The 25,984-nt window shown below is 37.9% G+C and overlaps 1 protein-coding gene across 2 annotated transcripts in view; it reads left to right on the forward strand.

The window, feature by feature from the left end:
* Window positions 1-384: 384 nt before the first annotated feature.
* scarb1 (scavenger receptor class B, member 1) overlaps window positions 385-25,984 on the forward strand; it is a 42,514-nt gene continuing 16,914 nt past the window's right edge. Inside the window, exons 1-8 of one of the 2 annotated variants that reach the window (XM_083983637.1) lie at window positions 385-542; window positions 6,151-6,311; window positions 13,383-13,524; window positions 15,095-15,298; window positions 15,975-16,070; window positions 16,244-16,359; window positions 17,328-17,494; window positions 18,381-18,499. In XM_083983637.1, the coding sequence (XP_083839763.1) occupies window positions 423-542; window positions 6,151-6,311; window positions 13,383-13,524; window positions 15,095-15,298; window positions 15,975-16,070; window positions 16,244-16,359; window positions 17,328-17,494; window positions 18,381-18,499 (1,125 nt within the window). In that variant the 5' untranslated portion in view covers window positions 385-422. Of the gene's footprint in view, window positions 543-3,363; window positions 3,672-6,150; window positions 6,312-13,382; window positions 13,525-15,094; window positions 15,299-15,974; window positions 16,071-16,243; window positions 16,360-17,327; window positions 17,495-18,380; window positions 18,500-25,984 lie in introns of those variants that run through there. The other variant, XM_083983638.1, reaches the window with a different exon arrangement.

Consider the following 25,984-nt stretch of genomic DNA (forward strand, 5'->3'; position numbering starts at 1 on the left):
CATCATCATCATCATCCTCAGACAGAAGCAGCAGTGTGAGTGTGTGTTGGTCTGATGTGTGTAGTGCAGCTGTTGTCATCTGACTCCAGTGTGACTGCACAATAATTTGCATGGATTTGGGGGGGAAAGCCACAGAAGTGTGTGTGTGTGTGTGTGTGTGTGTGTGTGTGTGTGTGTGTGTGTGTGTGTGTGTGTGTGTGTGTGTGTGTGTGTGTGTGTGTGTGTGTGTGTGTGAGTGGGCGGGGCCAGCTGTCCGGTATAAACAGCCTCCTCCCGGTGCAACGGGCTCGGCTCTGCAGAACTCGGACTCGGACTCAGAGGCGACTGCAAAGTTTTTACCCTCTCCGATCAGACTACAACTCTTCATCTTCATCACTACCCTCCTCCTCCTCCTCCTCCTCCTCCTCTTCCTCAGCTGCACCATGCGCATCAGCAGGTCCCAGGTGGCGCTGGGCTTCGTGGTGGCAGGTGGTCTGACCGCGCTGTTCGGGGCCGTGCTGCTGTTTGTGGGTCCGGCCGTGATGACGGACCAGATCACTAAGGTAAGTCACTAAAAGTTTCTACAGTCAGGGGGGCAGACCCGATGTCAGAATTGGGTGGGGGACACAAAAGTGATTTTTTCTTTTTTCTTTTTGTCCATATGTAACTCCTACCATGCCGCCATAAATCACAGCTTGGTAGAGGCTCAGCATATCATTCAAAAGGGACTCATTTGATGTGCTTACCTTTCTTGTTTATTTGTCCTAAACAGCCAACAGCCGTATCACTGCTGTTATAGTAGTAAATCATAATTTAACCCTCTACGGTACGCTGCATTATGGGGAAAAAAATGTTTGGAGTGTTTTTATGTCTCAAAATAGACTAAATAAACATAATCTAAAGACATTTTTAAAAATTATTTATTTTTGGAAGTTTCTGGGATTTGTTGCCTGTAGCAACATTGTACCATTACGGTTCGTCATATACTGTATTAGAAACACCAGTCTCTGTTGACTTTCACCTTCACTGGCCTCATCCTCATCTTCCTCATCATCATCATCATCATCATAATAGCCTGATGTTTACTTTACTGCATCCAAAATCTAATTTATTTAAGGATAAAAAACAAAATTATGATGAATTATATGTTTTTGAACATTATATTTACACCTAAACACACACTACCATAGTCTCATAATGCAATATTGATTCCATAATGGTCCACTGTCGCCTCAAGGCAACACTGCAATTTTCTATAATGGTACGTTGTTGCTTTGGGGCAACAGGTGCATTTTAACAAGTTTCCATTATTTAATAAGTAAATAAATTGCATGGAACTATTAAAAATTAAACTTTACTAATCTATTAGTGTAAATATATATTTTTCCAGATGAAAAAGGGCCAGGAAGTTACTGTAGCCTATGTTTTCAGACCGTTTTAGTGGAGCAAAATGGCAAACCTGTTTCCTTTGAAAAAGTCTGCAAAAAAGGGTTTCAGTCAGTATGGCTTCTTGAAAGTCATGTGATAAATTAAAGCATTGTTATTGGTTCTCTAAGGTCTCTTCTCTTTTTTAAAGTATTACAGCATTAAATGGGATGAATTGTGGAGATGTGACAGGCCAGAAAGTGGTATGTTGCTGCCTGAGGGCAACATGGTACCATAGAGGGTTAAAGGGTCTCGGGCATGTAATGTCTACTCATGTTCTTATCTTTCACCTCCCACCGACCTTCCCAGATCCCCAGTTCTTCTCACCCTCTCCCTTTTCTCATGGGACTTTATGCATGATTAATTGATATGGATCAATATCAAAATATGAAGCCCTAAGATTGAGGGGGTCGTTTCTTTAAAGCCTGTCTGTGTAAGAAACTACTAATTCATTTGCATCGTAGTGGAGGAGACCAGAGATGGGATGTGGAGTCAGAAATACAGTATATTTGTCAAGCATTATGTTCCACCTTTTCAATCATTTCTTTTTAGATGTGAATCAAAAATGTAAAGAATGTTAAGTCTGAAAATACATTTGTTCAATTTTGAATAAATGAGGGTATTTTTATTGGGGGGGATCTGCACCCATGTCTACAGTTCATTAATAATGAAGCTGCAGGTTTGTGTTGATGAGGTGATGAGGATCAAAGGAGGAAGAAGCTGCTGCTTCTGTTTTGCTTTGGGCAGAAAGAGAGAAAAGGAAAAGCTCCTTTCTCTCAGTGTGACACCGGTTGATGCTGCAGCTGTAAAACTCAGGTCAGAGTGTCACAGTTTTACATGTCAATGATCAGCAGCAGATCTGAGATCAGTGTCCTGTGGACTCACACTGGGACATTTACTGAGCCCATGAAGCACAAACAAGTGAAATGTGAGGGCTACCTGTAAACCTTTCTTTTCAAGTTCTTTTCAAGTTCTTTTCATTGGTTTTTATGCAAATAATGAGGCTACAGATACAGCCTAATATATAGCCTAATAATCTAATAGTGACAGAACAGCCTCATGCTAATGTAAATCATTGTAAATAAGAGTTTGCTGTTTGTTAGTGTTTTGCAAATGCAATTTAAATCCAGTCATTTTGTGTTTTATGATTATTTAAACATTACTTTAACTTTAGATTAACACAGCTATAATCTGAATGGACCTAAATCAGTTTATATTTATATAGAATAGAATAGAATGCCTTTATTTGTCATTATACTCCGTATAACGAAATTAGAGCAGCTCCTTCAGTGCAAACAAGCAAATACAATAAAATACAATATATAAAAAAACAATAAATAGGTATAGGTTCAGTCACATGTAGTTCCAGTACTTTATGTTTTTAAATAGGCTACTTACTACTTTACTTTTATATTTGCACATTATATAACCTGCATAAACAATGAAAATAGTGAAATTAAACATTGTGCAGGAGAGGTGGAAGCCAAAAACGGTTTATGAAAATACATCCCCTATGGAAAAAATAAACAAAAAAACTGCAGTGGTCTTCAAAATTAGAAGATAGCTAATACAGAAATTCATAACATAAAAAATATAAAAGAAAAAAAGAGAAGTTTAAATTAACACAGATAAAGCCACATTTTACTTTTTAAATAGGGCTTCTTTAACTTGAAATGAACACAGCTATAATCTGAATACATCTAAATCAGTGGGTTCTTTTTATATTTTTAGTCATATTTTATATTTTATGTCATTCAGGACTTTATATTTTTAAATAGGCTATAAAACTGAGAACACGTTTTGTTTTGTTGGCTTATAGCAGCTGATATAACCTGTCAAAGTCCGTGACTGAGCGCGTCAACTAGGCCTACATTTCCCAGAATGCTTCGCGGCGCGGGAGGGGGCGGAGCCTGCAGAGTATAAATACAGGGACAACATGACATGTAGATGTAGGTTAACCTGCGATAACAGATCGATCAGAGCCACACTGAGCCTCACACACACACCGACACACACCGACAACCGGACACACACCGACCGCTGCTGCAGCTTCTCCCCGCTCCAAACCTCTCTGTCCTCGGCCGTGAAGAGCGCGCAGCCCCGGGAGGTAAACACACTGATCCAGAGCCAGTAGCAGCCAGTCAGCAGCCATGGTGAACAGAGCCAGAGTGGCCGCGGTGTTCACGGTGGTCGGCTTCCTCACCGTGGTGTTCGGGACCGTCCTCACCTTCGTGGGTCCGCTCATCATCGACGACCAGATAGTCAAGGTAAGAACAGAGGAGGAAGAGGAGGAAGAAGAGGAAGAAGAAGAAGAGGCGTAGTAGAGTCAAATCTGAGAGTTAAAGTTGCTGAGTTCAGGGTTTAATGTCAGGTGAACTCTGCCAAGAAACATTAACTGATAACAACATGATAAAAGACTAATACTCAGAATATCATACCTGCCCTATAATAAGAAATAGTATAATAAGAAATAAGGATAGGCTACCTGCAGTAGATAAGAAATAGACTAATTTAGGCTATAATAAGAAAACTTGCTGTAGGCTATAATAAGAAATACTGTAGGCCTATAATAAGAAATAATATATCATGAGAAATAAGGATACCTGCAGTAGATAATAAGAAATAATATAGGCCTATAATAAGAAATAAGGTACTTGCAGTAGGCTATAATAAGAAATAGTATAGGCCTATAATATGAAATAATATATAGTAAGAAATAAGACGTGCTGTAAAATAAGAAATAATATAGGCTATAATAAGAAATAACAGGCTGTATAATGAGAAATACATACCTGCAGCTGCTGTTTGCATCAAACTAATGATAAGACATTCATTAACACGGTGGAGAAATAATGACTGTAAATATGAGGCTGTATTGATTTCTTTCTTTCTTTTAAATGGACCTGAAGTCTAAATAATAAAGTTTACTACTGCTAACTAACGGCTGTATTTCAAGCCTATACTTCATTTACTTAAAAAGACTAAAAAAAATGACTTTTTAAGAAAAGTGCAGACACTTTACTGACTCTGAAACAACAGAAAACATAGATTTTCTGCCTCTGTTGCTGATTTTATTGATTGATTTGATTTCATATATTTCAACTTTTTTTTTTAATCAGGGAGTGAGATCAACAAGTCATTTATCATTATTTACAGCATCATGCAAAAGTTTGTTTCCCTTTTTCACTCTGAAACTGTAGAAAACTAAAATAAAACACTGATATGGATTAAAATATTGAAAAAAAGAGTGTTTCATGTGTAACTTTATGTCTTTTGGATCATTTCATCTTCCACTTGATGAACTGTTCACATTGACAGACATTTTAAACCCAAACTTTTGCATGATGACACTGTCAATAATGATGAAAAAAGTTGAAATATATGAATAAATCAATTGATAACATCCACAACAGAGGTTTCTAATCTCTTCTCTCCTGCATCTCTCCATCCTGGTGTTTTATATCCCATAATATCCCCATTTCCTAAGACACACAGAGAAAGGATCAATGAATGGATGAATGAGGTCGACGGGTGCAGGTGCAAAGGTGCAACGTGAAAATCAAGAAAAAAGAGTGTGATGATGAGATAGTGTAATCTGTGTAATCTGAGCAGCTGGTTAGTGAGTTACAGGATTCATGTGACTCCGTCTGCAGCTCAGCATGAAACTGTTCAAATGTCGACTTTATTATGAATTAATTATTAATGTAAAAATCTGTTTATTTAACTCAGTTATATCAGTATCAGCTCTGAAGTGATACTGTAGGCTGATCAATGGGAATGAAGATTTAATGTTTTTCTTTGACATTCTTAATAATATTAATAATAAACTGAATAAGTTTTGATTATTCCACAAATTAAGAACTTTTCCCCAACTACTGGATATTTAAGTGAAATATGAAGTTTGAATTTGAAACACATGGAAAAAATATTCACAATTGAGTACTGTAGCTATTGTAGATGTGCTTTTTTATTTGTTCAAACAGCCAGACCAGATAGACCAGGTTCCTTTTAAAACACTCGATCCGATCCAACTGAGCTTTGAAGAACTGGGATAAAAGTAAAGATTAAATGATCCTGGATGAAAAACAAAGGATATCAAAATCTGGATAGTTTTGATCCAGATTAAACCTTTTGAACAACGGCCCAGAGGATTAAACTGATCTGAGGCCGTAGGAATTTAACATAAAACGAGTCAAAGTTCAGAAGCTCCGTGATGTTTCCTTCTCCAGGTCCAAAGACTTGTAGGTGAATCGACCTGCACTGCAAAAACTCAATCTCTTACCAAGAATATTTGTCTTATTTCTAGTAAAAACAATCTCATTCTACTTAAAATAAGACTCATCAAATAAAAAGTAACTTGTTTTTAGACACTTTTTACTTCTTTCAAGCTGATTTTCACTTGAAATAAGTAGAAAAATCTGATAGTGGAGCAAGTTTTTCTTTCTTATTACAAGCACACAAAAAAAACTTACTTTCACTGGCAGATTTTTCTACTTATTTCAAGTGAAAATGTGTTTGAAACAAGTGAAAATTATCTAAAAACAAGTAAATTTTTAGGTGACGAGTCTTATTTTGAGTGAAAAGAGATTAGTTTTGACTAGAAACGAGACATTTTGACAAGAAATAAGACAAATATTCTTGGTAAGATGTAGAGTTTTTGCAGTGTGCCAGTGTGAGCAACATGAAGACGGGTTTTTTTTAATGTGAAATCATTCAGTAATTGATGTTTTTCTTGTTTTCTGTCAGAACACGGTGATCGACCCGAAGAACGACTTGTCCTACACCATGTGGAAGGACGTCCCCGTCCCCTTCTACATGTCCGTCTACTTCTTCAACGTCCTCAACCCCAAGGAGATCCTGAAGGGAGAGAAGCCCATGGTGGAGCAGCGAGGGCCGTACGTCTACAGGTAAACACCTCACACACACACACACACCTCACATGATGCACGCACACAGACATATTGTATTTTTTCCTATCAGTAAACTTTGTCCTGCAGACCGACGCGTTGCAAGACGCTCGTCTCAGTCTCAGTTTGAGCAACACGCTGCAAAAAACTCAAAATCTTTCCAAGAATATTTGTCTTATTTCTTGTCAAAATCTCTAATTTCTAGTCAAAACTAATCTCTTTCCACTCATCACCTAAAAATTTACTTGTTTTTAGATCATTTTCACTTGTTTCAAACTAACTTTTACTAGAAATAAGAGGAAAAATCTGCCCCACTATCGGATTTTTCTACTTATTTCAAGTGGAAATCTGCTTGAAAGAAGTAAAAAAGTGTCTAAAAACAAGCTCCTTTTTAATGTGATGAGTCTCATTTTAGGCACACTGCAAAAACTCAAAATCTTTCCAAGAATATTTGTCTTATTTCTTGTCAAAATGTCTCATTTCTAGTCAAAACTAATCTCTTTCCACTTAAAATAAGACTCATCACCTAAAAATGAACTTGTTTTTAGATCATTTTCACTGTTTCAAGCTGATTTTCACTTGAAATAAGTAGAAAAATCTGCCAGTGAAAGCAGGTTTTTTGTGCTTGAAATAAGGAAGAAAAACTTGCTCCACTATCAGATTATTTCAAGTGAAAATCTGCTTGAAAGAAGTAAAAAAGTGTCTAAAAACAAGCTGCTTTTTATGTGATGAGTCTCATTTTAGGTAGAATTAGATTTGTTTTGACTAGAAATGACATTTTGACGACAAATAGGACAAATCTTCTTGGTAAGATTGTGAGTTTTTGCAGTGCAGGATGGTTTTTCTGCATTGTTTAACATGTCTGGTGCAGCTCCAGTCCATCTGTTCTTTTTCCTTACTGTATGTGACCCGTTAAATGAAACCTCGGTCCGTCCTCCAGTGGATGTAGGTTTTGCGGTTTTGGCCGAGCAGAGCTGTGTCTCTGATTGGTTCGTTTTGAGGAACACAATGTGCCCCTCTCACAGTATGTGGGTCACCGTGCATTCATGCTGTAAACTTTTCTCCAGTAACATGGTGGGATGCAATCCAAATACTGTTATGTAACCGCACCATATGTACGGAACGATTACTCAACATAAACCTCAGCTGCATAGGTTGACCTATATTTTGTGACGGAGAGAAGGTCTTACACTGCAGAAACTCTTGTACTTAGAATAAGATACATCAGATAAAAAGATAAAGCAGCTTGTTTTTAGACACGTTTTACTTCTTTCAAGCATGTTTTCACTTGAAATAAGTAGAAAAATCTGATAGTTTCTACTTATTTCAATTGAAAATTTGTTTGAAACAAGTGAAATTATCTAAAAACAAGTTAATTCTTTAGGTGATGAGTCTTATTTTAAGTGGAAAGAGGTTAGTTTTGACTAGAAATGATGAGAAAAATGATCCTGCACTGCAAAAACTCAAAATCTTACCAATAATATTTGTCCTATTTCTCGTCAAAATGTCATTTCTAGTCAAAACAAATCTCATTTTACTTAAAATAAGACTCATCACATTAAAAGTAGCTTGTTTTTAGACACTTTTTATGTCTTTCAAGCAGATTTTCACTTGAAATAAATAGAAAAATCTGATAGTGGAGCAAGTTTTTCTTTCTTATTACAAGCACAAAAAACTTACTTTCACTGGCAGATTTTTCTACTTATTTCAATTGAAAATCAGTTTGAAACAAGTGAAAATGATCTAAAAACAAGTTAATTTTTAGGTGATGAGTCTTATTTTAAGTGGAAAGAGATTAGTTTTGACTAGAAATGAGACATTTTGACAAGAAATACGACAAATATTCTTGGAAAGATTTAGAGTTTTTGCAGTGTATAGAAACACAGTGATTACATAACTGATCCTCAGTTCCCCTGTCAGAGGAAACAGATGCAAATAAAGCCAATGCACCTCATGACCTAATATACGACACGACACACAGACTGTGTGAGGTCAGTGCATAGAAAACCGTCTGCATGCAGAGTTTTTATAGAGGAGCAGAGACTCTGCTCGGTGTGTGAGGGCTGTTACATAAGGTCCTGCATGTGGCTTCACAGTCTAAAGGAAAGTCACAGCGAGCTCCTCGTTAAACTGGAAACAGCCTCAGATCCACTGAGTCAGGAGCTTGTGCCTGTTTGATGATGTAAAACGCAGATTATTGATCGATTCAGGATCCACAGAGTCAGGAAAATCAAGATACACTCTGCAAAAACTCAAAATCTTACCAAGAATAGTTGGCTTGTTTCTAGTCAAAATGTCATTTCTAGTCAAAACCAATCTAATTATACTTAAAATGAGACTCAAAAAGTAGTTGTTTTTAGACACTTGCACAAAAAAACTTGCCGACTACGCCATTTTCAGACTAGTCTAGTCCACGATCATTGGTTTTATTCATCAGATTTGGTACAGTAAATCTTATTTCAAAAGATGGGCTACATATACTGTAAGTGATGCAATTTCCATAACGTATCACATTAGGCACTAATGGTCAAATTTAAATAATTTATTTACAATATAAAGGTAACAAAAAAATAAATGAGAGGGTGCATGTCATTTTTTAGGTGATGAGTCTTATTTTAAGTGGAAAGAGATTAGTTTTGACTAGAAATTAGACTTTTTTTTTTTTTTACAAGAAATAAGACAAATATTCTTGGAAAGGTTTGGAGTTTTTGCAGTGCATAAACTCAGGATCTACAGAGTCAGGATACATAGATCCTGACTTTCTGTAGAACAGGTTTTACAGAAAGTCCGGTTCTTTTCAGAGCTGAGGAGTCGGACAAGGTTTCTGAATGTTAAATGATGTAAATGCATGACTGTTAAAATCATGGTTAAGAATGAGTGGACTGAAACACATGTTAATTTTAACTTTGCAGAATGCATGAGACCAATTAGTGAAAATGTTTCTGGCTTTTCAGAAAGTTAATGGGATAGTCCACCCAAAATTCAAATTTCATTATCTCATTATCTCCCCCCCCTCATGTGGACTAAGGGCTGGGAGAAGTTTCAGAGTCCTCCGTGGCTTCTCTGAGTTACAGCGGGTCTCCGTGCAGCACTGCATGTCCATATAACGGTTGAGAACGGAGCTCACTTTTCTTCGTCCAAAAAGACACACCAAAAAACATCCAAATACCTCCATGCTGCTCGTCTGTAATGTCCCTTTTGTATTGAAGCCCCGACATGAGAAATTGTTCAGAAAGAAATGAAATAAGTCTATATTTCAAGCTTGTTTGTAGCAGAAGCTCCTCTTCCCAGTTCGTCCAAATTTGACGAACCGGGAAGAGGAGCTTCCGCTACAAACAAGCTTGAAATATAGACTTTTTTCGGGACAATTTCGCATTTCATGGCTTCAATACAAGACGGACATTACAGACGAGCAGCATGGAGGTATTTGGATGTTTTTGGTGTGTCTTTTTGTTACGAAGACAGTTGGTATCCATTTGCAGGACTCTGAAACTTCTCCCAGCCCTTAGATATAGATAATGATAATGAGTGAAATTTCAATTTTGGGTGAACTATCCCTTTAATTTTAACTTTGCAGAAAGCACGAGACCAATTAGTGAAAATGTTTCTGCATTTCAGAAAGTTAATCAAACTATGTCAAACTGAGCCAACGAGGCGATTTATAAACGGTTCTTTAAAGAAGTCGCTCGGTTTCATATGAACTTTAGCTTGGATTGTGACTTTCATTTGGAATTCGTCACGTATCCATCGTGGTTACATTTCCTGTTTCTATCTTTAAAAAAGTGCAAATTTTATTATATACAATTTTATATACTGTAGGCTATATAATTAAAGCCCTTTCCTAGTGGGCCGTCCTCCTCTGGTCTGAGTTGGAACGGATCGACAGCTGGAATCTGCAGAGAGAGACGAGTGTCAGAGGAAAGTTTCCAACATCTGGTGGATTCGTGGCTGAAAGCTGTGAAGCTGCAGTGAGTCGCTGTCAGTGTGTGTTCCCGATGAAGCGATCAGGCTGAGAAAACACACAGCTTCGATCAAAAACAACAAAACATCCAATTAAAATTTACTTGATGATAACTGAGCAAGAAGAGTGTGTTAGAATCCGCAGAGACAAAAGTGACTATGCAGCTTTTATTTTGAAAACTGTCACAGATTCTTTAGTTTCTTCTCCTTCGTCTTCACTAATAAAGTGAATGTTTTTAGTTTTTCCTCTGTTGGTTTGGGAACTTCACCAAACTTCAGGCTGCAGGAAGTTCAGATGGTAACGGATTAGAGAGTCAATTATCATCGGATTGCATCTAATTAAAACGATGCTTTGTTAACTAATTGTTATAAACGCTGTGTTTGGGTCGTTTGTGGTGCAACAACTGACCAAGAATATTTGTCTTATTTCTAGTCAAAACAAATCTATTTGTGCTTAGAATAAGATACATCACATTAAAAAGCAGCTTGTTTTTAGACACTTTTTAAATCTGATAGTGGAGCAAGTTTCTTATTGCAAGCACAAAAAACTTGCTTTCACTGGCAGATTTTTCTACTTATTTCAATTGTAAATTTGTTTGAAACAAGTGAAAATGATCTAAAAACAAGTTAATTTTTTAGGTAATGAATCTTATTTTAAGTGGAAAGAGATTAGTTTTGACTCGAAATGATGAGAAAAACGATCCTGCACTGCAAAAACTCAAAAACTTACCAAGAATATTTGTCCTATTTCTTGTCAAAATGTCTCATTTCTAGTCAAAACAAATCTAATTGTGCTTAGAATAAGACTCATCACATTAAAAAGCAGCTTGTTTTTAGACACGTTTTACTTTTCAAGCATGTTTTCAGTTGAAATGAGTAGAAAAATCTGATAGTGGAGCAAGTTTCTTATTACAAGCACAAAAAACTTGCTTTCACTGGCAGATTTTTCTACTTATTTCAATTGAAAATGTGTTTGAAACAAGTGAAATGATCTAAAAACAAGTTAATTTTTAAACCTTTTTCCTCTGTTGGTTTGGGAACTTCACCTCAGGCTGCAGGAAGTTCAGATCGTAACGGATTAGAGAGTCAATTATCATCGGATTGCATCTAATTAAAAAGATGCTTTGTTAACTAATTGTTATCGTAATTAAAGATCTCAGACTGACCTTTAATAAACGCTGTGTTTGGGTCGTTTGTGGTGCAACAACTGACCCAACATGTGACCTGAGTCAGTCTGAGTCACGTTGTTTCTGTTCCTGCTGCTGATTCATCAAACATGCAAACCCAATTTGCAATAATGATAATAATAATGCTATAATTTTGCAATAGTCCTTAAAAATATGATTCAAACACAACTTGTGACGAATCTGTATCAGAGGTTCAACATTTAATAACTGTCGTCATTTCCTCAGTGCAGCTCTGCAGGAAACTCTGAGTGTAAAACAGTAGAAACATGAATAATTGACAACTGTGAACACGACACTACCATCATTATTATTAAATCTAGTGGATCAACCAATGAGAGTTCATCTGTACGTTAGTTTTAGATCAGGGCCCAGTTGTTCACAAGTAATCTGATCAGATTCTTGATAAAGGAATCAGATCAAATCTTGAAAATGAGTTGTTTCAAAACAAACAAAAAAAGTTTGGTGGATTCAGGAACAAAATGTGGTTTAAATTAAATGCAAATTGTTCAAATAAACAACATTTATAATGTAGTATATAGACATGTATTGATTGATTTATATTTTGCGCCTGATTTTTAAACCATCACAGTGATAAAGTAAATAAAGTAAACTTTTGATTATCCCACAAATTAAGAACTTTTCCCCAACTACTGGATATTCAAGTGAAATTTGAAGTCAGAATTTGAAACTTTCACAATGTATTTGACTACTGTAGCTACTGTAGATGTGCTTTTTTATTTGTTTGCCAGACCATGTTAGAGAATAATTTCACTTCTCTATAGACAGTTTGTGTAGTTAATGGTCAACTCCTCTGTGTTATAGTGACTGTCTGTCAGATTACTGCTGGGATCAGTTATCTGCCCTGTTGTCTCTCTGAGGAACAGGCCAAGGCCACGGATGGTCGCTCTTCGGTTGGTTGGTTACAGACACAGCTAGAATCAGATGATAATCTTCATGTTTATTCTAGTATAAGAATCTGAGCTTTACTGTTTGACCCTTAGAACTGAGGTGGACTCATGCACTTATGTTGTGATGACGAATCTAAATAAACTCCTTCAGTATAAGACATACAGTACTAGGTTACATCATACACATGCCTTTTAATAACCATATTTTTGTATTAAGAGTATTTGCTCATATATTTCAGGTCCACTGTGTGCCACCAGTGAAAGACTACTGTTTGTTCATTGTCATTATCTGTCAAACTGCTGATTTATCAAGGCAATTAAATAATTAATATTTATCCCTAAAAATGGGTTTGGGGTTCTTTTATCAAGACGGTCACCAAAACCTTCAGGGATGAACAGCCCCACCTAGAATATTTTTCACCAGCCGCCACTGCAAACAGGACTCTGGTAGCTACTTCATCACCACAAATTCCTCCCTAACAGACCAGATAGACCAGGCTCCTTTTAAAACGCTCAATCCGATCCAACTGAGCTTTGAACAACTGGGATAAACGTAAAGATTAAATGATCCTGGATGGAAAAACAAAGGATTTCAAAATCCGGATCATTTTGATCCAGATTAAACCTTTTGAACAACTGGAGGCCCAGAGGATTAAACTGATCTGAGGCCGTAGGAATTTAACGTAAATCAAAGTTCAGAAGCTCCATGATGTTTTCTTTTCCAGGTCCAAAGACTTGTAGGTTAATCGTTGTTTGACTCGGTTGTGCTCACCTGTCGGGCTCCAGCTCCAGGTCATCGCGACCTCTGGGCAGATGTGAGCTGTGATTGGCCAATCAGGGCATCTCTGTCCTATCAGCAGCGATAACACAGCAGCAGCAGTTATCTCTTTATCACAGTATATGAAGGCTCTCTGGACCTTGAACCGCCGCGTTTTCCTTTTCAAGACTCCTACTGCTGCTGGAGAAGAAAGGTGTGGACTCATGATGTTGATGTTGTTGTTGTTGTTGTTTGTCAGGAAGCGCATCCAGAAGGACAACATCACCTTCCACCCCAACTACACGGTGTCCTACCGGGAGTACAGGAGGTACTACTTCGAGCCGTCCATGTCCGTGGGCAACGAGTCCGACATCCTCACCATCCCCAACATGCTGGTGCTGGTAAGACCCAGTTTCACTGACCGATAGCCTACCATTAGTTTATTCTATTCTATTCTATTCTATTCTATTCTATTCTATTCTATTCTATCCACAAGTTTCCGAACGTCATCTATGGTCAAAACCGGAAGCCAGTTTTGCCGGTTTGGTGGAATTGTACCTTTACGTTTCCATGGTTTTCAGTCGTTGTCATAGTTGCGGTAAACGCATGGATCTATTAACGCTGGCTTTTAACACGGATGTCAGTCTGTGTGATATCCATTGTTAAAAGCTGGTGTGATGATCCAAGCGTTTTACAGATTTTCTTTGAAAAAAAAAAAAAAAAAAATCCATGCATTTACCGCGACTACCGAAACCATGGAAACGTAAACATAAAATTCTCCCGGAAGAGCAAAACCGGCAAAACAGGCTTACTTTTTTGATGTTCGGAAAAAGGTGGATTCTAGTGCAGCAGAATCGTTCACTTCTCTCTAGTAGCTAAGGGTCACTCTGTTGGAAAGAGGCACTGCCCACTCAAAAAATTCAATATGGCCGCCATTTTTCAAGATGGCTTGTAGCTATAGAATCAAAACTGTGTTTCTGTGTTCGAAATCATCTGCTCATTCACTCACTCACTCACTCCCTCTCCCTTACATTGTGTATGATATAGGATAGTGCACTAGCTACACGATGTAGGGGACGACGGGAGGAGAATTCAGACACTACACGGTCATTTTCTGAACGTGTTGCTGTGACGGAAGCAGACGCGCTGAGAATCATGTAAACAAACAGGACACATGAAAATAAAATAATAAAAACCGACACTAGTGGGAACATTTGAGGATCTGATTCTGTGTGGTTGTGTTTCTCAGACAATAAACTGTTGAAATATCTGAAGTTTGGTTTGGTCGACTACTGTTGTGTGTCCCGACCGTGAGCTGTGGCTATTAGCTTAGCTCGTTAGCTGTGGCTATTAGCTTAGCTCGTTAGCTGGTATTTCCTCCATATTCTACTACTACAGTTTCTGTATTAGATTGATTTAATGCTGCCTGTTATTGTTGGGATGCTGCTGCCCAACTCCTGCTGCTCAGGCAAACGGAGCGAAGGCAAATACGTCTGAGGAGTTTACTGGTAAATAACCTACAGAAATCCTAGCTAACATGCTAATTAGCTTGCTCTTGCTCGACCGCATTGCATTGTGGGATACATACGGGAGTAGAAAGTAGCGTACATCGCTTGTTCACTCAATTTTGTGGTGCATTGTGGGTGTTTTGTCGTCCACTACATAGTGGATGAAATTAATCGCAGAGAATTCGAACAACACTACAAAATGGCGAACACACAGTGCACTGTGATAGAGGGAGATTTACAACACAGTTTCATAGATCATGAGATATTCCAACTAATTTCACGGCGGCCATCTTGCCATATTGTTGAAATGTGAAACCAATAATAAAATACTTTATTTTAAATAAATAGGTTTTGATAATTACATGCTGATATCAGACATATGAATGAAATGGCGGCCATATTGAACTTTTTGAGTGGCCAGCGCCTTTTTTCAAATTTCATGCTTCTTGTTGTTGTGCATCAGGGAGCCTCTGTGATGATGGAGTCACTGCCGTACCCCGTCCGTCTGCTGATCAGCGCCACGTTCAAGACCTTCAAAGAGGGGCCGTTCCTGACCAAGACGGTGGAGGAGCTGATGTGGGGCTACGACAGCAAACTGGTGGAGTTCCTCAACAAATACCTGCCGGGAACGCTGCCGTCCACCGGGAAGTTTGGCCTCTTCGCTGACGTGAGTGTTCTGGTACTCTTCCAACAGAATCGCACAAAAAAAGTCCCCCATAAACAACTGCTCTAAAAATGTATCAGATAAATGTTTTTTTCAGATTTCTTTTAACAGATCTTTCAGTCAATTTCTGTTCTTTCCAAAAATACTACATATTGTATGTTCTTTTTGGTTTTTAATATTTTTATTAGCAATTTAATGAAGCGTGCGCTGAATTTTTGAAAAAAAAAAAGACCGAAAATTGCTGAAAATCTCTTTCAATCATCTACATTTATTCTGAAGGAGCTTTAATAGAAACATCTAGCTTTATACTGAAGGAGCTCTAACACAAACCTCTACCTTTATTCTGAAGGAGCTCTAACACAAACCTCTACCTTTATTCTGAAGGAGCTCTAACACAAACCTCTACCTTTATTCTGAAGGAGCTCTAACAGAAACATCTACCTTTATTCTGAAGGAGCTTTAATACAAACATCTACCTTTATTCTGAAGGAGCTCTTTTTTTATTTTTTATTATTAGTTTAGTTTATTATTACGGGACAATGTACAATACCATTAATCCAGAGCAGAGAAGAGATGGTTGTACCAGATTTAGCCACTAGGGCTAATTTCCATCTGTAGTCCCAACATAAAACTCACAATAGCCTACAATCACAATAAACAGAAACCTCTTCCTCTTCAGTTCAACAACTCCAACACCGGTCTCTTCACCATCTTCACTGGACAGGACGACATCAGGAATGTTCATAAAGTCGACTCGTGGAACGGTCTGACCAAGGTGAGACTCCTCTGAGCCGTGTTTACATGTGTAACACACACACACACACACACACACACACACACACACACACACACACACACACACACACACACACACACACACACACACACACACACACACACACACACACCTGTATCCGACTGACTGTGTGTGTGTGTTTGTTATACCAGCTGAGCAACTGGGCGACTCCTCAGTGTAACATGATCAATGGAACAGCTGGACAGTTGTGGCCTCCCTTCATGACCAAAGAGTCGACTCTGCCGTTCTACAGCCCTGATGCCTGCAGGTACCAGCTCTCTCGTCTAAAAGTCAATATGTTGTTTGAATGGGATTTTAGTAAAATACCTCAAATTAGATAGTTTTGTTGTAGGCAGGACAGCTTTATTTATTTAAATAGCACATTTCATATTAAGGGACTCAATGTGTTCTACAGAAAAACAAAACATTTAACAGTTAGAATTTCAAACATACAATTAAAAGCAAAAAAGCAAAAAGAATTATATAACGACAGTAATATAAAACACATACATGCTCTGCTATTTATAAACTAGACTAAAATAGAGCATGATATATGAGTTCGCAGCATGAAATATTGATTTATATTAAGATCCAAGATTAGGATTTAAAGTTCTTTAAAAGAAAAAAAACATTGAACAGTGAGAATTGGAAAAGGAAAAAAAACAACATAGAAACATACAATTTTAGAAAATTCAAATAAAACCCCAAATAGTAAAAATTGGAAACATCAAACAAAGAGAATTGTACAAAGAAAGAATTATAAAACAACAGTAATATAAAAAATATATAAATATTATATAAACCAAGTGAGCTAAATACATATAAGATGTTGTTATGCCGTTGTGGTGAGCTGGGAAGATGGTGTTAGCGGCGGATGCTAACCGCTAGCCGAAGTTAGCATCGTGCTAGCTCCCCACAACGGCTGAGAATGCTAATGTTTGTAGCTGATTTGTGCCTTGACAAAATGTAGTTAACTAACAAATAACTGCAGCTTTGGAAGTATGTAATGCGTAGTGCAGATATTTATATGCTAATAGCTAAAATAGGGTTAGTGCCGCGATGAACTTCAGCCCTGGATCAACTGTATTGATCCTGATTGATTGGTTGGTTGATTGGTTGATTGATTGGTTGGTTGGTTGGTTGATTGATTGATTGATTGATTGATTGATTGATTGATTGATTGATTGATTGATTGATTGATTGATTGATTGGTTGATTGATCGGGTCTCCCCTCAGGTCCATGGAGCTGGTGTACGAGCGTCCCGGGGAGATGAAGGGAATCCCTCTGTTCCGATTCGTCGCTCCAAAGACGCTGTTCGCCAACGGCAGCGACTACGCCCCCAACGAGGGCTTCTGCCCCTGCAGGCAGTCGGGGCTGCTCAACGTCAGCAGCTGCCGCCAGAGTGAGTGACCTCATCATCCATTACATCATCATCTTCATCATCATCATCATCATCATCATCGAAGGCTGTTGTTTTATATCAGAGCTGTTCGGTTAACGACTGAGCTCCAGATCCAAAGACCAGTTCCTTCCAGTTTTTTGTTTTTGATGGAAGTGTGAATGTGTCCCAACACTGTCCTGCTGTCCGGGCATCGCCAGCACCGTTAAGTGTGTTGTTGTTGTGTTGCCACGGAGACGATAAATCCTCAAATATCCTCAACAAACATGACATCATCAGTTTTGGCCTCTCTTCATCTTCATCTTAAATCTGATAGTTATGCAACAGATCAATAATGACTGTAAAAAAAAGTCAGCGATTTAGTAATTGTGTTTTAATGAATGCCTTTGCTGCTGATTCTAGTCAAAATTATGGGATGTCTCCTCTCTAACTCTAAGTGTTTTAAGTCCAACACTGTGATTCAGTGTATTGATCAGTGTGTTTGGAGTTTGAGAAACATCAGTGAATTCAGAGACGAGTCTTTAAACTCATCAGTTTCTGCAGATTCAGGTTTGTCTTGATTATTGATTATTGAGTCTCAAACCACTATGTTAACCACAAAGAGACACAAAACCTTCCTTCCTTCGCAAAACTACCACAAACAGTCTCAAAACGACCACAAATGGACTCAAAACAACACAAAAACAAATAAAACTGCTACTAAATATTCACATAACTATCAGAAAAAGAATAAAAAAGACCAGACAAAGTTGCAAAATGACCTTAAATAGACACAAACTCGACAAATCGACCACAATGACACAGAAAACATTAGGAAAACATTATTAAAAGGCTCATAAAACACCAGAGAGAGACTGATAACATCTGTGTGTGTGTTTGTGTTATGCAGATTCTCCTGTTTTCATCTCTCACCCTCACTTCTTCAACGGTGACCCTGCTCTGCTGGACACGGTTCAGGGCCTGAGCCCCACGGAGGACGAACACGGCCTCTTCATCGACATCCACCCAGTAAGATCCTCTACACACACACACACACACACACACATCACATCGTGTTTAAAACGCTGTAACTCTGCGATGGTTCGATGTAGAGACGAGTCGTTTGTTTCCCTTCAAACCTGAGAATCAACACTTTCTAACGAGCTGCTGTTCGTCCGTGTGAGTTTCTGACTTCAACCAGCAAACGAACATGAAAAAAGTCAGAAAAGATGTAGAGACTTTATTTTTCCTCGGGCCTTATTCCATGTGAGTTTGTTTCTAATGAAGAAGCCGGTGAGAAATCAATCCATGGAGCGGTGGATAACGTTATTCATCATCTACCATGTTACCATGTGTATATCTGTGTAGTCTTATCTGTCATCAACAAGAGATTACGGGTTACGGGTTAGCGTGTTACGTTTGTGTGGCGGTGTCGCCATGGAGACGAGAGCTGGGACACCGGGTCGGAGCCTCTGATCTTACAAGGTTGGTTTTCAGCCAAGAGACGCTCCATTCTCCCTGGAACTAGTTACTAGTCATCGATTTCAACTTTTTCTTGAAATCTTGCCACTTTTTTTTATTTTATTTGTTTTTTATCAATTTCTTTTATTTCTTTTTTCCTTTAGAAATCTAACCACTATTTCTAGATTTTTCTTTAAACTTTTTTTAATAGAAATGTAACCACTTTTTATAGATTTTTCTTTAACATTTTTTTTGAGAAATTTTACCAGTTTCTTCTAGAATTTTTTTTAAAACATTTTGAAAATGTTACCACTGTTTTGAGAAATTTTTGAGGAAATATTTTACTTTTTTTCTTTTTTTAAAGAATTCTTACCACTTTTTTTGTAGAATTTGTTTAAAAAAAAACTTCTTTATTTGACATTTTTTATCACTTTTTCCTAAAAAAGTCTTTTTTCCAGAATTTTCTCAACAATACTTACAAATAATATTTACAAATTCACACCACTGGCCCTAATTTGAACATATACAATGTTCTTCAGTCTCGGAACAAATATTTGTGTATTCTCCCTGGAACTAGTTACAAGTCATTGGTTTAACCAGCACTAGGACTCTGAAGCTGGAGCTAAGGGACACATGGAGCTGAGTTAAGGTGGAAATAGAGCAGAGTTAAGGTGGAAATCGTCTTTAATGAATCTCTAACCAACGAAGCTGTGTCGTATTTAGTGAAACTTTAGTTTTTCCGTATGAAGTTTTGTCTTATAAAGAAACAGAAGAGTCTCAATCTGAGTCTTTATCCTGTGTTATATCACATGTTGGAGTCAAGATCTTCGGTTCAGTTCAGTTCCCACTCCCAAATACTTAAAAACCAGAGACAGAAAATCCTCCTTACATAAGTCCTGGCCCCTGGTCTCCCTCTCCTCTCCTCCTCCTCTTGTGTTTACGGTAATCGTTTCCCCCCTCACTGTAATTTTCTCTTTGCTTTTAATTTTCTGTGACTTCGTCTCCCCAGAGGCACGAACGCGTTGTTCCTCCTCATTTTCACATTTTGACATCACAGAACAAAGGAGCTCGTCCAGCCACTTTGTCCTCGAGCGCCTCCGGTAGAGAGAAACCAGTTCAGGCCAGATCTTTTTTATTTTTTTATTTCAACAACGTGTGTGTGTGTGTGTGTGTGTAACGTGATCACACAGTTGATTCAGCTCATCTCAGAAACAGTTTAAGGTGAGACACTACAGGCAAAAACAAAGATTTTTGGCTGTTTTTCTTATGTCTTCTTTAAGAAAAGTCGAAATAAATGATAGAAAATCCACATTAAGGTTTTTATTTTACTTCGTTTTGTCTCTTTCGTCTGTAGGCTCCAAACATTGTCATTTCCTCCGTATCAGCAACCAATCGTAAAAGTAGGATTTATATTAACAATCTCTGTAATTTTACAGTCCAAGTCTTTAAAGGCCGTTTTCTCAGAAAGAGTTTTTCAGACTCAGACTCCTCTCTAGAAATCTCCACTTCAGCAGCACTTACAGGCACCAAACCTTCCACTTTGATCCCTTTCTATATTCTGAAGGTTTTTACAGAGGGGATTGATGATATATCATTCACAGCCTCATTTATACAACATTTTATTACTAAAAACATGGAGACATTAGATTTTCTTTTTAGGGCTGGTGACAGTATATTCTCATTTACAGAGTGATAAAAAGAGATATCCACAATCCTCCTCTGTAAAAACCTCTGACTCTAATATGTCAACAAAATAAAACAAAAATTTTGAAAGTAGCTTTATCCATTGTTCAGATTTCGGTTCTGGAAAGGAAATGTTTGCAAATTAGTGCATATTCAATTAGATATCACCTCATTTACATATTTAAACCAAAATACATTTGACAAAACTTGTGATACAAAAAATATTTGTCATACACTTGGGAAGTTTCATGGTGATATGTGTTAGTTAGAATTTTTACCCTATTCACCTGTAGTGTCTCAGCTTAAACGTTAAGAAGCTGCAGGAGGGAAACATTTCCATGTTTCTCACATTCTCTGTTACAGTATAAACTGTTTTCTTGTCTGTAACAACATCTATTGCACGTTGCTCACCCTGAGGTTTCTCCTGGTTTTCCCTGTTAAAAGGGTTTTCCATGGAGTTTTTCCTCAGTGGATGTGAGGGTCTAATGCTGCGTTCAAGACAACTCGGAAGTCGGAAAAAAACGAGCTCTGAGTTGTAATGAAAAAACGAATTGAACGGCGTCGAACTCGGAAAAAATTACAGGTTGGAAACTCGGGTATCATTTCAGAGCTCCGACTTTCCAACTTGACGTCACGACAACATCAAAACATGGCGTCATGCCCTCGTCTTACACGGTTAGAATTTAGACATTTGAAGTTAATTGTTGAGGGTTAATTACATATTTTTGTGTGTTATTGCAGTAGCCGATATGAAATACGTTTCTATTAAGCTGTGATGGTGTTAAACGTTATTTAAACGTTATTTCCGTCACATACGAGGACCACAATTTAACTGTTATCAAGGCTGTAACATTATATGTGCACTCATCTGCAGCGTCTCCTCTCCTCCAAAATAAACATCATTTACTGCTGCAGTGATTTTTCCTATTCAGCGATGAGCCACAATAATACGCCAAACTTCCTTCAGGTAGCCATGTTTTTTTTCTTCTTCCAAGTTCCTGCAGCGTGAACGCAATGATGTTAGAAGTCGGAAATTTCTGAGTTGGGAATTCTGACCTCGGAGTTGTTATGAACGCAGCATAAGGACAGAGGATGTTGTTATGATGGGATGTGAAGCCCTTTGAGACAAACTGTTGGTAAAAACGGGCTATACAGATAAAATTAACTTACCTTGCCTACCTGCAGCCTTTCACCTGACCCTGATCCTGTGTTTGTAAGTCCACCGTGTGTAATCAGTGTGTGTGTGTGTGTGTGATGGACGACAAGGCTCAAGGACGAGCAGCCGCCTCTGTCCTGATGACCCGATGCCCCTGAACGCCACTTACCCAACATCCTCCGTTATATCACAGGTTATCAGACGACCGATCAGTTTATCGGCGGCTGCAGGTTTCTGTCTCGTAAACTCATTAACTGTAATTGGGATCAACTGATAAACTGGTCAGTTTTCTCTCTGTTTGTCAAACATCATATAATCACGTAAGAATTATCTTTATGGTTCAATTATTATAGAACAATAACAATACCAATGTACCATACCATATCTATATTATGTAAAGATATAATAATATATATAATAATATATGTTCTTTAAAGGGATAGTTCAACATTTTGTCAAATTGGCCCATCACCATAATCCCTATAGTCATAGCAGTAGGTTCGTTACCTTTAACTGTCGGTGCAAGCTGTTTTTAGAACGGCGGAGCAGAGCCGTGAGCTGCTCAGAGCTACGCTACGGAGGCTCATTATGGGATTTCTTGGTTTCCCTCCATCAAACTCATCAAATACACAATCCAACAACTCCACAACGCTCTGGTGGACAAGTTGTGAGCTGCACATTCACCACGCTATGAGATAATAACACAACGTTACCACACAGAGTTGTTTTAGAGGGAAATACAGAGACTGTTGATGAAAAACTGTCCCTGAAGGCAACGTGCATCAGAGGTTTTGCATGAATTTCCCTCTAAAACAACTCTGTGTGGTAACGTTGTGTTATTATCTCATAGCGTGGTGAATGTGCAGCTCACAACTTGTCCACCAGAGCGTTGTGGAGTTGTTGGATTGTGTATTTGATGAGTTTGATGGAGGGAAACCAAGAAATCCCATAATGAGCCTCCGTAGCGTAGCTCTGAGCAGCTCACGGCTCTGCTCCACCGTTCTAAAAACAGCTTGCACCGACAATTAAAGGTAACAAACCTACTGCTATGACTATAGGGATTATGGTGATGGGCCAGTTTGCCAAAATGTTGAACTATCCCTTTAAGCGTTCAAAGACAACAACAGATGTAATCAGTGACTGATCAGTGTTGACGTGACCTTTTCTCTCTGCGTTAAGTCAAAACAGAAACTCTGTTAGGAAAACTCTTCATAATTTATGGATATTGATTGATTTATTTCTCTGAGATTAGATCCAGAATGAAGAAGTTTAGACATGAAACAACGACGACAAAACATCTGCAGGAGAAGAAAAACAAAAGTAGTGAAGACACAATACGTCTTTTAAAACAGCTGTTTAACAGCTGGACGCCTCTGAACTCTGCTGGAAATAAAACAATATACAGACGTCTGAGGAAGTTCAGTCAAATACACAGTGACGTTTAGGCCACGCCTCCCCGATTAACACCATCATATTAAATTAAATTAAACTAAATTAAGAAACTGAACTTTTTCTTTTCTAGTCATATACATTATTATTGTTTTTTGTATTTAGCATGCAACACTTAGAACATTTTGAACATATGGCAGTAATAAAAATGATCATAATAATATTAATAATACTTAAATGGACAACTAATTTAAAAAATAAATAAATAAGATAAAATAAACCTCATTAATTGGTCAATAAATTACTGTGCAAAGGATATTAAATAAAAACATATAATAATGGAGTTATCTGTAAGAAATGAATGGCAAATAGTCGTAAAATCATCCTAATATGTCACTAATATTAATATGACACACTGATCTCACTGACAACAATAGAATATTCACATAGAAAAAAATAGTTTTAAAGCTCGCTAATCATGTTTATGCCGGCGCCGTCGACCAATCACAGAGTCAGAAGCGTTTCAGCATCATAAGAATAAAAGAATAAGAATAAAAACCAAACAAAAAGCCGGTGTTCTTAGTGCAGGGTTCGAGGAACGGAGCTGTTAAAGGGTTAAAGTTCGTTTTCCTGGTAAATGATGAAGCGACAGGAAATGTCCCTTTAAATCAAATGAACTCGATGAACAAGAGGTTTTACTGCTGCAGCCACACAATAAAAAGCTTCATATAAGATGATGATGGTTTCATAATAAACCAACACAGGTTGTTGTGTAACGCTGTGTGTGTGTGTGTGTGTGTGTGTGTGTGTGTGTGTGTGTGTGTGTGTGTGTGTGTGTGTGTGTGTGTGTGTGTGTGTGTGTGTGTGTGTGTGTGTGTGTGTGTGTGTGTGTGTGTGTGTGTGTGTGTGTGTGTGTGTGTGTGTGTGTGTGTGTGTGTGTGTGTGTGTGTTATTGGCTCTGAGCTGCAGCTCTGATAAGCTAATTGGAAATTGGTCTATTTCTGCGTAACGGTGAGACGAGGGCTGTTAGAGACGTTCAACAGCTCCAATAAAAAGCGATGAGATAAGGAGAAGAGATTCTGAGTATGATTCTGTTTCTCAGCTCCAGTTTGATACAGAGTTAATGATTAAAGGAAATTAATTTGGCATCAGATTGAATGACGTTGAAGGACTTCACTGTCCGACGAATCGCAGCAGGAGGCGGAGTCACATCACCTGGACACCTATAGTACAGTATGACTGGTCTGGTTATTGGTTTAAAAGGGAATATTCTTTTTCTTTTTAAACAGTTTATTGTTAAACGTGTTTTATAAATCTCTCTGCTGTGAGTTAATATTCAGTTTAACTTGGTTTTTACCACCAAAACAAAGTCTGAATCTGGTCTGAAGCTCATGTACAGAAGCGTGTTGCATTCACTTGAAACAAAACAAAAAAACACAGTAATTCAATCATTTTTTCTGTTTTTCAGAGTCATTTTTTTCCGACCTAAGATTTTCCTTTCCTTTCCTTTGAACATCGACATCACCTTGCAAATTGTGCAACTGAACCCGTTTTGGAAGGTCACCTTTATTTTGAAATCAGTCCTTACACGCTCGTATAGTTTAAACATGCACAATAGCACAAAACAAGGCCGGTTATAGCTCAATTTTCTGATCAATAGATTCACGATGAAGTGGAGGATTAAGTGGTTAAACGTTACCTACAGGTGGAATTTTGAAATCTCGTTAGGTCAGAAAAAAAATTACTCAGAAAAACAGAAAGAAAAATGTCTGCTAGACGACGCGGGAGGGGTGCAAAGTCATAGTAACTGGTAGATTATTATTGTGCATCTGCCCCAATACTGAAGCAGTGGCGGCAATAATTTAGTTGTGGCGGGCCGCCACGAAAAAATGCACGTAGCGGAAACCCTGTATATACGTATGCATACACACACGTCGTCACAATGAGGCATAAAAGAACAAACAATGAGAAGCCACAATAGATTAAGACGTCAATAACAACAGCAGCAACCTGTATCACCTCCTTTCTAGTGTCTAGAACAGTGTTTGTCAACATTGGGGTTGGGAAAATATCTAGTAATTGATAAAAAAAAAAATTACTGATAAAAATATTTTTTAAAGTAATTATTATTCTATTTAGAATTATAATTAAAAACACCACACACAATCTTAAACATCTGTATCTATACCTTCACTTTCTCTAATATAAATCCAGTTCACATAAAATGCAGCATATAAAAACATCTGCTGGTGCATCTTGAAATTTGTGATGTCATAATGGGGACACGAGCCACAAAACTGGTCTAGAATAAATGCACACAGAAATTAGTCAATGCACAGAAAAGGATTCACAAATGAATTTGGGGATTTAAATACATATATGAGTCAAAACACTAAAATATGTTTTAATTCCACCAAGTTAAAAACAAAATCCACATTTAAAAAAATAAGATTTATAAACATATTTCTAATGCACACTCAAATATATCTTGTTTTAAATATGTGTTATAGAAATTCACAAATATACGCATGTAAAATAATTAGCAGTTTTCATCAAATACATGTATAAAACAACATTTACAAAGTGTTTTTAAACAGAATGAAGCGAGGGACCGGGCTGGGTGGAGACAGACTGACTGTTTTATCAGAGCCACATGTCCCGAGCTTCTGTCGTGCACTCGAACGCCACATCCCGCTGCGTTTACATCCACATCTAGATATTTTTTAGTATCGACTTCAAGACCTCGAACGCCTCTTTACCCCCCCACCCCCCCCCCCCCCCCCCCCCCCTCCCGCTGGGTTTACAACCACTGCTGCTGCTCCGCT

Source organism: Trachurus trachurus (assembly GCF_905171665.1).
Source record: "Trachurus trachurus genome assembly, chromosome: 12".
Lineage (NCBI taxonomy): Eukaryota > Metazoa > Chordata > Actinopteri > Carangiformes > Carangidae > Trachurus > Trachurus trachurus.